The sequence below is a fragment of the Hyperolius riggenbachi genome, chromosome 10 (genome assembly GCF_040937935.1).
Source record: "Hyperolius riggenbachi isolate aHypRig1 chromosome 10, aHypRig1.pri, whole genome shotgun sequence".
NCBI lineage: Eukaryota > Metazoa > Chordata > Amphibia > Anura > Hyperoliidae > Hyperolius > Hyperolius riggenbachi.
The window spans coordinates 5,865,492-5,882,091 of NC_090655.1; the positions used below are offsets into that span (position 1 = coordinate 5,865,492).

General features: G+C 46.7%; 1 protein-coding gene across 6 annotated transcripts in view; it reads left to right on the forward strand.

Annotated features, from left to right (window-relative positions):
- The first annotated feature begins 2,074 nt into the window (after positions 1 to 2,074).
- Positions 2,075 to 16,600, forward strand: part of ZFYVE27 (zinc finger FYVE-type containing 27) — a 149,710-nt gene continuing 135,184 nt past the window's right edge. The window contains exons 1-2 of one of the 6 annotated variants that reach the window (XM_068257954.1): positions 2,075 to 2,207; positions 14,826 to 15,035. In XM_068257954.1, the coding sequence (XP_068114055.1) occupies positions 14,827 to 15,035 (209 nt within the window). In that variant the 5' untranslated portion in view covers positions 2,075 to 2,207; position 14,826. Of the gene's footprint in view, positions 2,208 to 14,597; positions 14,738 to 14,825; positions 15,036 to 16,600 lie in introns of those variants that run through there. The other 5 variants (XM_068257955.1, XM_068257957.1, XM_068257956.1 and 2 more) reach the window with 5 other exon arrangements.

The following is a 16,600-nucleotide window of genomic DNA, read 5'->3' on the forward strand; positions in this document are numbered from 1 at the left end:
ATCACATACATTCCTCCCTCCCTCGGAATGTCCCACCGTGCCCCCCCTGTTTGCAGAGTAAACGGTGCGCAAAGGAGCGGGCTGTCATCTTACCATTCATCCTCACGTTCTGGCAGCCGGCTCTTCTCTGCTTCCTGTGACGTCACAGGAAGCAGAGAAGAGCCGGCTGCTGGTACGCGTGGATAATTGATAAGATGACCGCCCGCTCCGCTGCGCCCACTTACTCTGCAAGCAGGGGAAACACGAGGGCACATTCCAAGGGAGGGTGGAATGTATGTGATGCCAGGCATCCTGCATTGGCACGGCTGGTGCCTCGATCATTTTTTTTTTGCCTCCTCTCCAGTGGCACCCTCCTCCCCACCCACAGGCACCCTCCCTCCTCCCCACCCACAGGCACCCTCACCCTCCTCCCCACCCACAGGCACCCTCACCCTCCTCCCCACCCACAGGCACCCTCACCCTCCTCCCCACCCACAAGCACCCTCACCCTCCTCCCCACCCACAGGCACCCTCACCATCCTCCCCACCCACAGGCACCCTCACCCTCCTCCCCAGCCACAGGCACCCTCACCCTCCTCCCCACCCACAGGCACCCTCACCCTCCTCCCCACCCACAGGCACCCTCACCCTCCTCCCCACCCACAGGCACCGTCACCCTCCTCCCCACCCACAGGCACCCTCACCCTCCTCCCCACCCACAGGCACCCTCACCCTCCTCCCCACCCACAGGCACCGTCACCCTCCTCCCCACCCACAGGCACCCTCACCCTCCTCCCCACCCACAGGCACCCTCACCCTCCTCCCCACCCACAGGCACCCTCACCCTCCTCCCCACCCACAGGCACCCTCACCCTCCTCCCCACCCAAAGGCACCCTCACCCTCCTCCCCACACACAGGCACCCTCACCCTCCTCCCCACCCACAGGCACCCTCACCCTCCTCCCCACCCACAAGCAGGGTATATTTAATATGAGGAAATATTAATTAAAAAATAAAATCTTTATGGTAGGCGTGCCTGGGGTGTGTTGGGGTGTGGTTAGGGGTGTGGCCTAAGTGTCCTGCTTTCTAATTTAAAAATGTTGGGAGGTATGCCGTAATGGTGACAGGCAGGAAAAAGAAGATGAAAGGAGATTTACTGGCCTGTAGGTGTCCCCAGTATAGGTATACAGAATCGGTTTAGTAAATGTGTCTCCCCCATTCCCGGCACTCATAGCAGTGACAGCACCCCTTCCGCACAGCTAGTGTTGTTTTCAGCTAATGTTATGTAGAATGCATGATCTGCACTGCAAGTGAGGCATACACTCGGAGTATATGGTCCAGAATTGTATCATTCAGACCACACTGGTCCTCTCTATCATCAATAGCTCTCCTTCATTTTAACATTTGAATGTAAGAAATATATCAATTTAAAGTGAACCTGAACTGAATAAAATTATTAACACATGATGTACCTGCACATGAATATGACATACTTACCTCACCGTCAGATCATCTCAAAAGCTCACCATTTTCTTCTAACAATGATTCTTTCCAGTTCAGACAAGATTTTGTCAGAACTAAAATTGAAACTGACAAGTTGCTGTCAGTTATAAATCAGTTGCTGTGCGTTATAACTGAAAGGACACCTGATAAGCAAGGTAATGTCCATGTTTCCCTATGGCTTAAGTGGGCGATGTTACAGTGTAACAGTGTGCTGACCAGGAAGCTGTTATGGGGTAGAGGCCATTTTCACAGTGGAGGACGGAGAATTCCAATTATCACAGTGGACAAATGGGACACAGGAGAGGAGAAAGAGATGGATGAGGTAAGTACGGGAGGTAAGTATAACATGTGGATGTTTATTTTGACTTTTACTTTTCAGTTCAGGTTTGTTTTAAAGGATGGGAATAAAGTTTAGAGTGAATTAAACACATTTTAGAAAATCTCCATACTTTTTTATTGCATTCACTTTAAAAGTAAACTGTGCATGCAGTATCTCTATTTGAACACAAGATGTCGCCCTTCCAATGGCAGGAGGCTTGCCAGAACCACCGTGGAACGCGGAAGTGGCCTGGTTACTCCACTTCCTGACTGTGATGCTGCTGAAGTGTTTCCTGTGTTGTGCTGATTGAGAATCGAGGCTCAGGTGTAGATTTTGCGGGTTTATCAGGCGGGGGCGCCTCACTGATCAGCCAGCAGCGCTCCAGGACCTCTGTGACAGCGGCCAGGTGCAGTATGGGTGCATCACTCAGCTAAAGGGCGCCTGCAGTGTGATGGATATCATGGGGGCTGCCATACTTAGTCCCATTTAAAGGGAACCCAAACTGAGAGGGATATGGCTGTTTCCTTTTAAACAATACCAGTTGCCTGGCTGTCCTGCTGATCTCTTTGGCTGCAGTAGTGGCTGAATCACACACCTGAAACAAGCATGCAGCTAATCCAGTCTGACTTCAGTCAGAGCACCTGATCTGCTGCATGCTTGTTCAGGGGCTGTGGCTAAAAGTATTAGAGACACAGGATCAGCAGGCAATTCAGGCAACTGGTATTATTTTAAAAGGAAAAATCCATATCCTTATCAGTTTAGGTTCCCTTTAAGCAAAACCAGTTCTCTGCCAGTCCTGCTGATCCTCTGCCTCTGAACACTTTAAGCCATAGCCCCTGAACAAGCATGCAGATCAGAAGTGTGACTGGATTAGCTGCATACTTGTTTCAGGTGTGTGATTCAGACACTACTGCAACCAAATAGACCAGCAGGGCTGCCAGGCAACTGGTATTGTTTAACAGGAAATAAATATGGCAGCCTCCATATACTTCAGGTTACATAGATCTAGCAATGATGGTCAGATCAACAACGAGAGAGATCGCTCTCATCCAATCTGATCTGAGAGAGATCTGCTGGCTGCCTATACACCCCATAGAGCAGTGTTCTCCCCAGAATTTTTTTTCAGCCGGGTGGCATGGAATAGTAGCCGGGTGGCATGAAAAAGTAGCCGGGTGGGTTGAGCTGAAAATGCAGGGCAACTCTGCTTACAGCATAGGAGGAGGTGAGAAGGTGAGCTAATGACAGCCGGGTGGTCACCAAATCTAGCCGGGTGGAGCACCCGGCTAAAAGAGCCTGGGGAGAACACTGTAGAGATCTCCAAGCAATCGGCCTCAAGACGACGACGCCTTGCCACCCCTTCTCCGTTGTATTCATATCTTTCCTGCTCCAGCGGTTCCCGTTCCCTGGTGTTTTTTTTTCTTTCCCATGAGCGCCGCTGTCATGCAGCCACGTGGTAGCCGTGTAAGGTTTGTGGTGTGATGTCACATAAACACTCGCCTGCAGCGGTCAGGAGAAGCAGGAAATGAGACTGTGAGCAGCTGGAGCAGGTGAGATTTGAATGTATGGGCCGGGCTGTTGAGTTGGAGTTGGTGGTTTCATAAACTGAGGAGTTGGAAAATGTTTGTACCGACTCCACAGCCCTGTGTATGGGCACCGGGAAGGGAATTCACATTTTGGAGGACCGCAGCCGGGGGTCTGTCGCGTTGGTCACCATATTGCACGTCACTAACACTGCTCACCCGATCGACCACGCCGGCCTGAAATCTTCCAGCATGCTCAATCGACACATTTGAACGATTTTGACATGAAATTGGTCGAATGGTCGGTAAAATTATCAAATGGGATGGTTGATTGGACTGTAAAATTGATAATGTGTGGCCACCTTTACTTGCTGTGAGTGCTAGCCTGCCATTGCCTCTATCAGCCTATTACAGATGGCATCACGCCTCTATTGATCTCCTATTATGTAAGTATGTCCCTTGTATGTGACAGACTCCTGATACTCACTTACCTGCTGTGATACAGGAGGCCGGGCAGGTGCTTCTCATTACAGTGTATGCCAGCATTTACTGATCTATGACCTGGGTCATCTCTGGGAGGTAAAATTACCCCATATGGCCCATATGCAAGTCAATTCCTCCTAAGTTTTCTCCCAGGTGATATTTTTACACCATGATATAAAATGTCTTTACACCACCAGCAAGCTCAAAATTATTTTGATAGTTCTTTTGGTACTTATCCGTTAGCCGGGGCGCATCCGGCAGGTGGCGCTGTTGTTGCTAATTTCAATCATACTTGCTTCACGCAACAAAACTGTGATTGTAACCGCCACAGGTGGTGCTAATTGTATTACTAGTTGACGTAACAATATGTCTATTAAAAAAGTGAGTTAATTAAATGACAAGCCAGCGGCAATGTGACAGATCAAGCCGCCGGCTTCGTGTCTCGCTCTCCTCCCCCCCTTGCCCTCTTTCGTATAGAGCCCTGGGGGGGGGGGGGGGGCATGCGTGTCCCCTCAGAGTCGTTCGTCGCGGCAGGGAATCCTGCTTGTTTTATTGCAACGAATGACTCTGGGGGGAGACGAGTCCGCTCTCCAGGGCTCTATACGAAAGAGGGCAAGGGGGGGAGGAGAGCGAGACACGAAGCCGGCGGCTTGATCTGTCACATTGCCGCCGGCTTATTTGTCATTTAATTAACTCACTTTTTTAATAGACATATTGTTACGTCAACTAGTAATACAATTAGCACCACCTGCGGCGGTTACAATCACAGTTTTGTTGCGTGAAGCAAGTATGATTGAAATTAGCAACAACAGCGCCACCTGCCGGATGCGCCCGGCTAACGGATAAGTACCATTCTTTTTAACTAAGTGTGTTTTTTTTTTTGTTTTTGTTTTTTTTTGTTTGTTTTTTTGTTTTCCCCATTTGTAAAATGCTTAAAAGTTATTTTAAAGAGAATATAAAAATGATCTCCTAGGAATCAGAATCATTTTATTCACCAAGCACAACAGAGTTGTGCCCAGAATTAGGTTCGGCACATACAGATATGAATGCTCCGAGAGGATAGGAAATATAGATAACTGAATCGAGGGTAAGCAAGAGTACAAATAAAATGAAAGAGCAGCAGTGCAATTACAGTTCCAGCACAGTGTCACATAAAGTCAATCAGTAAGACAAGAGTGCAGTTTAAAATGAATTACAAACAAGTTTAAAATAAAGTAAAAAAAACAGTCCAGTTCCCAAAAGAGTCCAGTTTCTAACACAGTGGTTTGCTGGGTAGAGCCAGCCGCGGCAGTTATTAGATGGGGTGTAAAGGTGGAGTGGGTGGGCACCGAAGGCGATAACTCAGGAGAAAAATATAATTACATATGGGCCCAGGAATAGTTGTAATTCACTCATTTTGCATTGATGTTTGAAAGATGCAGGTGAGGAAACCAGAGATGAGATTAACTACAAGTTTTATACATACCTGGGGTGGCTTCCTCCAGCCCCATCCGCTCGGATCCCTCCCTTGCCGCTGTCCTCCGCCTTCTGCAGCTCTGGTACCGGGTCCCGTCACTTCAGCCAGTATGACGCAAGAGAAGTGCATCCTCTACGTATCTCTTTGTCGGCCCGGTTCCAGAGCTGGAGAGGACGGCGGAGCGGGAGCGATCTGTGCGGATGGGGCTGGAGGAAGCCTCAGATATGTATAACACTTGTAGTAAACCTTGTCTCTGGTACACTTTAAAGGATACCCGAGGTGACATGTGACATGATGAGATAGACATGTGTATGTACAGTGCCTAGCACACAAATAACTAGGCTGTGTTCCTTTTTTTCTTTCTCTGCCTGAACGAGTTAAATATCAGGTATGTAAGTGGCTGACTCAGTCCTGACTCAGACAGGAAGTGACTACAGTGTGACCCTCACTGATAAGAAATTCCAACTATAAAACACTTTCCTAGAAGAAAATGGCTTCTGAGAGCCGGAACGAGATAAAAAGGGTCAATCGTTCATATATATTAGCTCTGGCATACTTCAATGAATGTGTCATTGAGCAAAAAACAATAAAACCGTTAAAGAGAATCTGTATTGTTAAAATCACACAAAAGTAAACATACCAGTGCGTTAGGGGATATCTCCTATTACCCTCTGTCACAATTTCGACGCTCCCCGCCGCATCAAAAGTGGTTAAAAACAGTTTTAAAAAGTTTGTTTATAAACAAACAAAATGGCCACCAAAACAGGAAGTAGGTTGATGTACAGTATGTCCACACATAGAAAATACATCCATACACAAGCAGGCTGTATACAGCCTTCCTTTTGAATCTCAAGAGATCATTTGTGTGTTTCTTTCCCCCTGTTCTCATGCACTGAAGTTTCAGGCTGCTCTTTTCTTCCTGCAAACAGCTTTGTCTGTAATTCTTCAGTATGTGAAAGCCCAGCCAGCCCAGAGGACGATCTATCGAGCTTGTAAAAGATAAGAGGGAAGAGAGAAGCTGCCCTAATCTAAATAATACACAGGCAGTGTGCATAGAGGGGCCTGGAAGGGGGAGTTCATAGCAGAACCACAACACTGAAGAATTTGGCAGCCTTCCAGACACAGGCTGACAAGTCTGACAAGAGAGAGATAAGTTGATTTATTACAGATACTGTGATAGTACAAAGTGCTGCAGTTAGCCAGAACACATTAGAATAGCTTTTGGAACTTGTAGGATGATAAAAAACAGGATGCAATTTTTGTTACGGAGTCTCTTTAAGATTGCGTTTACAGTGGGACATTGCATTTTAATGCGATGTTAAAGTCACAACGTGTCTGCGTTTAGAGGTAACACACTGAGCAGTTGCTGTTACTTCCAGTAGGTAGTAGAGATCTGACATTACCGACAGGTTTTGGACTAGTCCATCTCTCAGGCTCTATTCACACCTGTGTTTTCAAAACGCCGGCAAAGTTTTGCAGGAGTGATATATTTTTTTTTTTTTCACGTGGAAAAATCACAGAACAGTGCGGCGATTTTGACGCGATCGCGTTTTGCGCTTCTATAGCACTGAAACGCGATCGTCTGGAAATCGCCTGAAAATGGTGCAGGCTACACATTTGCGTTTGGCGGCTTTGCCAGTTTTTGGGCGATTTGCGGCAAATCGCCCAAGTAAGAATGGGCCCATAGGGTTTTATTACGCTAGCGCTTTTAAAAAGCGCTAGCGTTTGAGCGCTTTGCCGAAATCGTGGCTAAATGCTCTAGTGTGAAAGGGGGCCTCATTGTGGGATTCTCAGGGATTTATTTATTTTCAAAAGCACTTAGTGAATGGCAGTTTCTCTGTCCAACTGCCTAATACTGTGTAGAGAGCAGGGAGGCTGGCCAGCATCATGGTTTAAATCCTTTTTAGAAAATACCTTTATAAAGAATAAAAGTCTTGCTGAGAATCCCCTATGAAGAGATGAACTAGTCCAAAACCTGTCACTTCTGTCAGATATCTACTACCTACTGTAAAGGTCCATACACACGCCGGACTGGAGGCAACGACGGGTCCGTCGTCACCTCCCGCTGGGTGGGCGTTCCAGCGACAGTCTGGCATGTGTACAGTCTGTCTGCAGACTGATACGGCTGTTTCTGAGTGATCCGCCCGGCGGGTCGCTCAGCAACAGCCGTATCAGTCGCCGACAGTGCGTACACACGCCGGACTGTCGCTGGAACGCCCACCCAGCGGGAGGTGACGACGGATCCGTCGTTGCCTCCAGTCCGGCGTGTGTACGGACCTTAAGTGACCGCGACATAGGAAAAAAGTAATTTATGGCTCATTTTACTCTGGAAAAAATGTACTTCTTTTTTCTATATGTTTGCACATATTTAAATTTTACAGTTTTTCTCTGTAGTGCCCCTTTAAAGACAAGGAAGAGGGATATGGAGGCTGTCATATTTATTTCATTTTAAACAATGCAGATTGCCTGACTGTCCTGCTGATCCTCTGCCTCTAATATTTTCAGACATAGCCCCTGAACAAGCATGCATATCAGTGTGTTTCTGGTGGGATTCAGACACTACTGCAGCCAGAGAGATCAGCAGTGCTGCCAGGCAGCTGGTATTTAAAGTATTGTGCGCAATAACACAGAGATATGTTCATGTTTTCCACCTGCTTTTCTTATCAGATTTTTTACAAATACAGAATTACAGTCTTTTAGTGTGAAGCCAACGCAAACGAAAGTGTACAATAGAGTTTATAAACGTCCATAAACAGTGGCGGAAGTATTGGAGTCCCGGCCAGCCGGGGGCTAATCTAGTGTACAATGACAGCCTTCCAGTACGGCTTAAATCATAAATAATGCAAGTGTCGTGCATTATTCAGCAAGGCCCTATTGGAACAGGATTTCAGCGCACGTAGGCGCCGTTTACACATTTTGAAGAAGGTCATACTGCGTTCATGTATGTTTGTCCTATTGATTGTAAAAGAAACCAAGGCATGAGACCTATGGAAGCTGCCATATTTATTTCCTTTTGAACAATACCAGTTGCCTGGCTGTCCTGCTGATCTCTTTGGCTGCAGTAGTGACTGAATCACACACACCTGAAACAAGCATGCAGCTAATTCAGTCTGACTTCAGTCAGAGCACTGGATCTGCATGCTTGTTCAGGGGCTGTGGCTAAATGTATTTGAAGCAGAGGATCAAGAGGGCAGCCAGGCAATGAGCATTCTTTAAAAGGGAATAAACATGTCAGCCCCATATCCCTTTAGCTGCCTGTTTGCACCATTCCTCCTTCCCTGGCCTTCCAGCCAGTCTCATGCTGTGATAGGTTGTCAGAAAGTAGGGGGTGTGGCTTTAGCTGCAGGTAGTGGTGGTTTTTTCTAAAAAAACAAAAACAAAAAAACACTTTATTTTCATTTTTAGAGTTCTGGTAAAAGTTTATTGAAAGAAGAGGGTCTGACTAGGGGGGCTGTACGTACCGGAATACTTTTATATAAGCAAGTAGATTGTCTTTGACATTCAAATTCTGACTTGTATGGACGTTTCAGGCCTGGAACCTACTAGAGCGCTTTTTTGAGCATTTGGGGAGCGAATTAAACCGCTAGCGCTTTCCCTGAACGCTCTGCCAATGTAAATCAATGTAACATTCCACAGTAGCGATTGCGATTTTCAAAATCTCAATTGCAGGACATGCAGCATTTTGGAAGCTTTTGCGCTTCAATGTAAAGTATTGAAGCGCTGGCTAATGGCTATGAAATTGCTACACCTAGCGATTTGTGTGCGATTTAAAATTACGGTACTGCAAACTGTAAAAAAAAAAATGATTTTGAAAGAACCAATCAGAATTAAAATCGCTAATCTCAAATCGCTATCACAATCGCTGCCAAAAAGCTTACACTTTTTAAAATCGTTGGAAAATGTTACTTAAAAACGCTAGTGTTTTGTGGTGGGTTCCAGACCTAATGCAAATTGTATGCTGCTTGCAGTGAGGCCAGTCATAACTGACAGGAAGTGCCTTTCAAAATAAGGACAGCTGGGATGCATGGAGTGGAGTAATGAGCAGGCAGCAGGAGGTCGGTGAGAGGACTGAAATCTATAACTTAGGCCTAGTGCACACTGAGCGGTTTTAGGTGCGATCCGCCGGCCGCATCCGCATGTAAATACGCTTGGCTAATGTATTTCAATGGGATGGTGCACACTGGCAGTTTGAGGTTTGTAGCAAACCGCAACCGTTCCTCCTGCTGCACGTTTGCGGTTTGCAGAAGCGTTTCTGCCTCAATGTAAAGTATAGTAAAGTGGAAAACGCTAGATCAGAGCGGTTTGCCAGGCGCTTTTGTTACAGAAGCTGTTCAGTAACCGCTTTTTAGCCGGGTCTACACGGCACAATGTGTCTTTTCAATCGAGCTGCTGATGCGGCTCAATTGATAAGATCCGACAGGTCCGATCTCGCCGCGGCCAATTCCCCGCGAGCGAACAATAGCGGGGAATCGAGCGTAAGATGAGCAGCGCCGGCGGGGACGAGGGGGGATCGAATCCAACGCACGCGCGGACGAGCAGGGACGTGGCGGGTCCGCGCAGGGATGCGGCAGCGCTCCGTGTAGACCCGGCTTTACTGTAACAATATTTGTAATCTGCTGCACAAAGATGCTCCCAAAACCGCCAGGCATGTGTAGAAAACCTCTCTAAACATGCCTAGAATCGCTCTGAAATCTGCTCCCAAAACCGCTAGCGTATTGCGGATCTGCCAGAGGTTTTGGTGTGCTCTCTGCCTCAGGCCCAGTTCTACTGGCGGTAAAAAATGCTCAGTTTCTCGGATCCTAACAGATGTGAATGGATCCAATGTTATCCTATGGATCCGTTCACGTCCATCTGTTCAAATAGATCCGATCCACTGAACGGACCGCAAGTTTCCTGCTGCAGCTATTTTTCCGGACTAGCTAACTGTGCCCCAGGTCCCCCGGCACCCCCTAGTGCTAGCTTAATAGGCAGCAGATTTTATTTAAAAAAATCCTCCCAGGGCCATGTGATCCCCTGCGGCGGCTAGCCCGACCATAGGTCGGGCTTACCGCCAGGGAGGTTAAGAAATACCAGTTGCCTGGCAGCCCTGCTGATCGATTTGGCTGCAGCAGTGGCTGAATCACACCAGAAACAAGCATGCAGATCTGACAATAATATCCGAAACACCTGATCTGCACATGCTAGTTCAGGGTCTAGGGCTAAAAGTATTAGAGGATCAGCAGGATAGCCAGGCAACTGGTATTGGTTAAAAGGAAATATATATGGCAGCCTCCATATGCCTTTCGTTACAGTTGTCCTTTAAGGGAAGTGGTTAGGCATCGGTGAGGTGTGAATACTGGCTATTTTGGGCGTTGGGCATTAGTAGAGGCCGTGTGGGAACATGTTAGATTAGGTGGTAGTAAAATATTGATGATTACTGTGGAGATACATTGGGGTGCTGATGCTGTTAAAGGGGAACTGAAGAGAGAGGTATATGGAGGCTGTCATGTTTATTTCCTTTTAATCAATACCAGTTGCCTGGCAGCCCTGCTGGTCTATTTCTCTGCAGTAGTATCTGATTAAAACCAGAAACAAGCATGCAGCTAGTCTTGTCAGATCAGACTTATAAGTCTGAACCACTGAAACACCTGATCTGCTGCATGCTTGTTCAGGGGCTATGGCTAATAGTATTAGAGGCAAAGGATCAGCAGGGCTGCCAGGCAACTGGTATTGTCTAAAAGGAAATAAACATCACAGCCTCCATATACCTCTCTCTTCAGTTCCCCTTTAAGGATAATACAGTAATATATTTTCATTTTCCCATTTTTATATCTGCTGTGGTATGTCAAAGGTGTAGAGATGCAGGCTAGATTCCTGGACTGTTCATGTATTTGTGTGGGTGGGTCACTAGACCTGCATTTGCATCTAAAGAGGTCTTCAGTGAATATGACCAGTCACCTTCAATAGGCAAGGAAGCAGCTCATTAAGCCACTAGCAGTCACTTTTGATCTACTGTCCCAGGTGTGATTGTCTGCGTCTGTCCACAGGATTACAGGCAAATACAGGCAAACTGCTACCTGTAACCAAAAGGCCATCTTTTCATGTATGTGCGAAAATACACTTTAACCAAGGAAATAATGTGGAGGAAGCTTTTTGATGTCTGATAGGATACAATCTTACCTATTGAATTCTGCAAACTTCAAGAAGCTAAAACAGGAACCCCTTTGAAGTTTGCATATCACAAGAAGGATTATGACAAGCGTTCGGTGATGTCACAAACGGGGAAACTGCATTCGTTCCTGGGGGCAGGACATTAAATGCCCCAGGGGACACTTCGGACTATTTAAGCTGGCCCAGGACAGCCACCGGTGTCTTCTCTCGGAGGTAGCGAATAGCTAGGGATGATCGCGACTCCTGGTCGAAACGGCGTCCTCCCGTCAAACAACGTTCTAACCTAAGCTGGTAACGTTCTTTTTTCCCCCGTTTATTTTTACGCAAATATCCGTGTGTGTTATCTTTGTAACTTTTATCTTGTAACTATTTTTACTTTGTTTTTTGTAATCTTTTTGTATATATTAAGTTCTGCACTGTTCTATGTTTTTCTGGAATATTAAATTATTATTTAATAAGCTTGACTTCTGCCGTACTAAACTAACACTCATAGCCTAGAAGAGACTGAAGTGTAACCGTGTATAAGTTTCATGCCTAATTGTACGCTTGAGCAACACTACCGTATGAAATTGTAATTGCATTGTGTGTGGGGGCGTTTGTCATACGTTGGCCTAAGCGCGCAGCTGACCCAACGTACGAACAACGCCAGTGCGAGTAGCGACTGCAGAGTGGCTAAAAGTATCGTTCGGAACGACTGTTAGTGGGTCTTTGCTTCACGACAGTGTAAGATTGCAACTGTGTGGGTGCGTGGCGTTCCCGTATTTGGCCTAAGCGCAAAGCTGACCCAAATACGAAAACGCGGAGTGCGCGCTGAGGACTCGACAGCAGAGTGGAAGTGTCTAGCGAACCGCTAGTGGTGGCAGTGAGAGGTGTTCTGAGGGGTTCCAGCCTTGTTTTAGCTTGACTAAGGCTGCTTCCCCTCTCAGTCTGGTCAAACCCGCAGTCGGGAACCGTATACGCAGGCGTGCCGCAGGCCGGTTCCTGACAATTATTACTGATGATAATTCACTATTGGAAAAATGTCAATTAAAGGCAAACCCGGCGCCCAAATTAACTTGCGCCCTCTAATTAATGCTCATAAAGCAGGTGAAAAAGTTCCGTCAACATGATTGTATTTTCTTGCTTGCTGATGGCTTAGCTACCTGCCGACCGCTCCACGCCCAATCGGCATGAACGCTGCGGCAGCCACAAGACCGCTCCACGCAGTGAATAGCTTCCTATGGGGCTCGCAGGAGAGCGTGCGCATCTCCACTCTGATGACCGAGCTCCGCCTTCAGTCTCCCAGCGGCGCGCCCCGCGGTGCCGTCTAATAACTATGTACAGCGCTGCCTTAGATTGTGTCACTCAGCTGTCCCCTGGGGAGGCTCAGAGGGCGATCGGCTGGTGCCTATGAGCTGATTGGCTGTCAGGGGGGTAAAATAAATACAAAAATAGGCAAATTTATAAAAAAAATAAAAGTACACAAACAAAAAAAATGTTGTAGGAGCGATCAGAGCCCACCAACAGGTATCTCTCTTGGTGGGCAGAAAGGGTGAGGGGGATTCACTTGTGTGCACGGATGTGTGGCTCTGCAGCGAGCTTTTGAAGCTGCAGAGCCCTAAATTGTAAAAAAAAAAAAAAAAAAAAAAAATCCCCTGGTCACTAGGGGGATGTAAGCCTTTGGTCCTGAACTGGTTAAACAATACCAGTTACCTGGCTGTCTTGCTGATCCTCTGCCTCTAAGGCTCTTTCCCCACTTGAGCGGACACTTTTTGTCCATTCTCCGCTCCTTGCTATACGGACAGTAAACCGCTCTTATTTTATATATAGGAGCTGTTCACGCTTGTCACGCTGCATCGGATTCTGTGCAGTCCGCGATAATCCCGGGCCAGGCGGGTGCGTTCCCCCATATGGCCTATAGGGGTGCACTTCTGTCCTGGGCTCCAGCCAGACCACAGCGACATGTTTCCTCACATTTTTGACACTATTGTCAGATCTGACTAGATTAGCTGCATGCTTGTTTCTGGTGTGATTCAGACACTACTGCAGCCAAATAGATCAGCAGGGCTGCCAGGCAACTAGTCTTGTTCAAAAGAAAATAAATATGGCAGCCTCCATATCACTCTCACTTCAGTTGTCCTTTAACCTCTTGCTGACTGCGTCGCACAGATGGGCGTGGACACGGCGGCAGCACCAGGACCGCCTAACGCCGATCGGCGTAAAGTGCTGAGGCGGGGATTTGCAGGAGATCGGCGTGTGCATCTCTGCTTGGGTGACGGAGCTCCGCCCTCAGTCTCCCGGCGGCGATTGCTGCTTGGAGACTGTTAGACGGCGAAAACACCGTCTATATAGTCTGTATGGCGCTGCGACCTATAGCAGCGCTTTACTGGGGACAGCCGTGTGGGAGATGGAATCGATCCGCTGTCATAGGCGGAAGCCTATGACAGCCGATTGCGCTGATTGGCTGGTGGAGGGAGGGTTATAAATATAAATAAACATTGGGGGAGCAATCACAACCCACCAACAGAAAGCTCTGTTGGTGGGCAGAAAATGGGGGGGGGGGGGGTTGGAATCACTTGTGTGCTGAGTTGTACAGCCCTGCAGCGAAACCTTAAAGCTTCAGTGGCCTAATTTATAAAAAAAAAATAGCCCTGTCACTAGGGGGTTTAGGCCCGTGGTCCTTAAGTGGTTAAAATATTTTTTGAAAAGGTGTGAAAATATCTAGGAGAAAACTTAGGAGAATAAGTGAAGGGAATAAAGGCCAGTGTTTCTCTGGGTTTCCTCCTGGCACTCTGACCTCCTCCTTATTCCTGGGAACGTCTGCAGCTGAGCTCCTGGCTGAGCCGTGTGCGTCTGTGATAGGGCGATCAGATTGCGAGACGGGTGTGAACGCCAGTGTTTACTATATACGAGATAGATTACCAGCACTAGATAAATACAGGAAATATCTGAGAAAGGGAATATACCTGCGATAGAAAGTTACACTTACGCCTGTTCTGATGAGATGAAGGTTTTGGACGCTTCCTAAAAGCTGCAGCTGGGCTTGAATAGGGAGAGGCAGCTGCGGGCTACAAGCTACCTGCAGCGCTTCCGAGACAAAAGGCGGTTATATCATAAAACCGTCCCACGTACTGAGCTGGTGATAAAGACACAACCTGTTTACCTCCCGCTCAGAGGAGCATTGTCACTCAGTTCCGACCTTTGTGCAGCTTTCCTGGAGAGAGAGGTGACAAGTGACTGTAGATTGCCCCTTCGGTGCCAACCTCATGTGATTGGAACCGTGGGATTTGGCGTGATGAAAATGAGGCGTCTGGCGCGGCACGTGGCGAGGAAGAGATTCGTGTTTCCGTAGGTTCCGACCAGCTCGTTTCGCCGGAGCGTTTGAAAAGTTTTTCAGAGCGCCAGAAACTAACGATAACACTTTCTCTCTTTTCAGCATGCAAGCCTCGGAGAAAGATGTTTTGGCCGCCGGCACAAACTGGTCGGACAGCAGCCCGACGATGACAGAATCTCGCCCTGAGTCGCCACAAGCCTCGGGTAAAACGCAAACGTTCGACTTGTTTAACCTGGTGGTGGCGTACAAGAGGATAGAGGTCTACCTAGAGCCGGTCCGAGACGGCTGGGAGGGGATCAAATACCTGCTGAGGTACGACTGAACTCTGCACACTTCTGTCTGACAACTACCTTTTATTTTTATAGTACTTAGAGAAATGTCTCTCGTTGTTTCTTGTTTTAATGACGCCGTTAAATTGTTCCGCTTTCCTGATGATATCACAGATGGCAGAAGTTGCCCGTAGAATCGGAAAATGCGTTTTGCCCGCAGGAGGGTCTGGCGTGTATTCTGTACCTTGTCCTACGATCCGCTGTAGATTTGTTTTGGTTTTTTACACCTGTCTTGTCTGTCTTTCATTTCCATTTTTTGATTATAAAGATTAATTGTTCCCTTCGCTGAATGTCCCCAGGCGGTTTTTTTTTTTTTTGTGATATTCGAGTAATAAATTTTACTTGAAAGCAGCAATTGTGGGAGGGATTGCCTGATCTAAAACATGGTGAGGGAGGTCTGTGCGCTAAAAGCAGCGTAGTGCAGCTCTTTTTTTGGGGGGGGGGGGGGGTGGGGGGGGGGGAGTTATTCTTGTGTAAGAATATATTCTGAATAAGGATATGGCATACAAGTGAAAATTAGAATATCGTGCAAAAGTCCATTACCGGTAACTTCAGAAATTCCAATTAGAGACACTGAAGTGAAAGAAAAAATTATGATGATTTGTACGTGGAGGACAGCTAAGAAATAAAACATTAGGAGAAGAGACATAAGTCTAGTATTGTTTCCAGTACAGGAAGAGTTAAACTCAAGTTGTTATCTATGCAAAAGAGCCATTAAGCTCAAAGACTTTTAAAGTCGCAGAGAGCTCTGTCTTCTGAAGCTTGTTATCGCAACTGTCAGTCACTGTATTTCTTTTTCTCTCCAGATGACAGTTTAATAGTTCACTGGCCTGCTCTGTAAAATCATTTAGAATGCTGAGTAGTGTGTAAGCTGCAAATATTAGAGAATGATGCAATGTTCTAAAAAAAAAACCACTATATAACTGAAAATAAAAATATGAGAATATTTTCTTTGCTACTAATCTTCTAGTACCGTAATTATCTGTACTACACAACCAATTCATTATATCATATTATTATTATTTTTTTTTTTTTTCATTTGTGTCGCAGGATTTCATTTTATTATGTATGTGTGTATGTTTATTATTGTACAAGCATGATCCAGTTTTTAGTTACAGTTCCCCTTGAAATGGATTTCCGCATTCTTTATTGAACTTTGAACTGTGTTCTCTTTTCTATTTGTCTGGACTCCGTTATCAATTAAGCAGTAGAGATACCGGTAGTTGGTAACATTTCCGAGTTGATGCTAATTATAGGCGCATTCCTCTGCATCGGCTGCTGGATTTCATTGGTTTGTTTTCCATCTGCATTCATTTTCATAAAATTAGCTTTAGTTTTTCATCTTTAAAGGGAACCAGAGGCCCCAGAAAAAAGCTATTATACATACCTGGGGCTTCCTCCAGCCCCATACGGATCGCTCCCACGCCACCTTCCTCCGCTTCCTGTATCCGGCGGTACTGGGTCTCGTAGTTTCGGCCAGTCGGAGGCAGGGTGTGGCCAATTGTCCGCATCACAGGGGCTCCCGGCATACACTTACGCGTGCAGCCG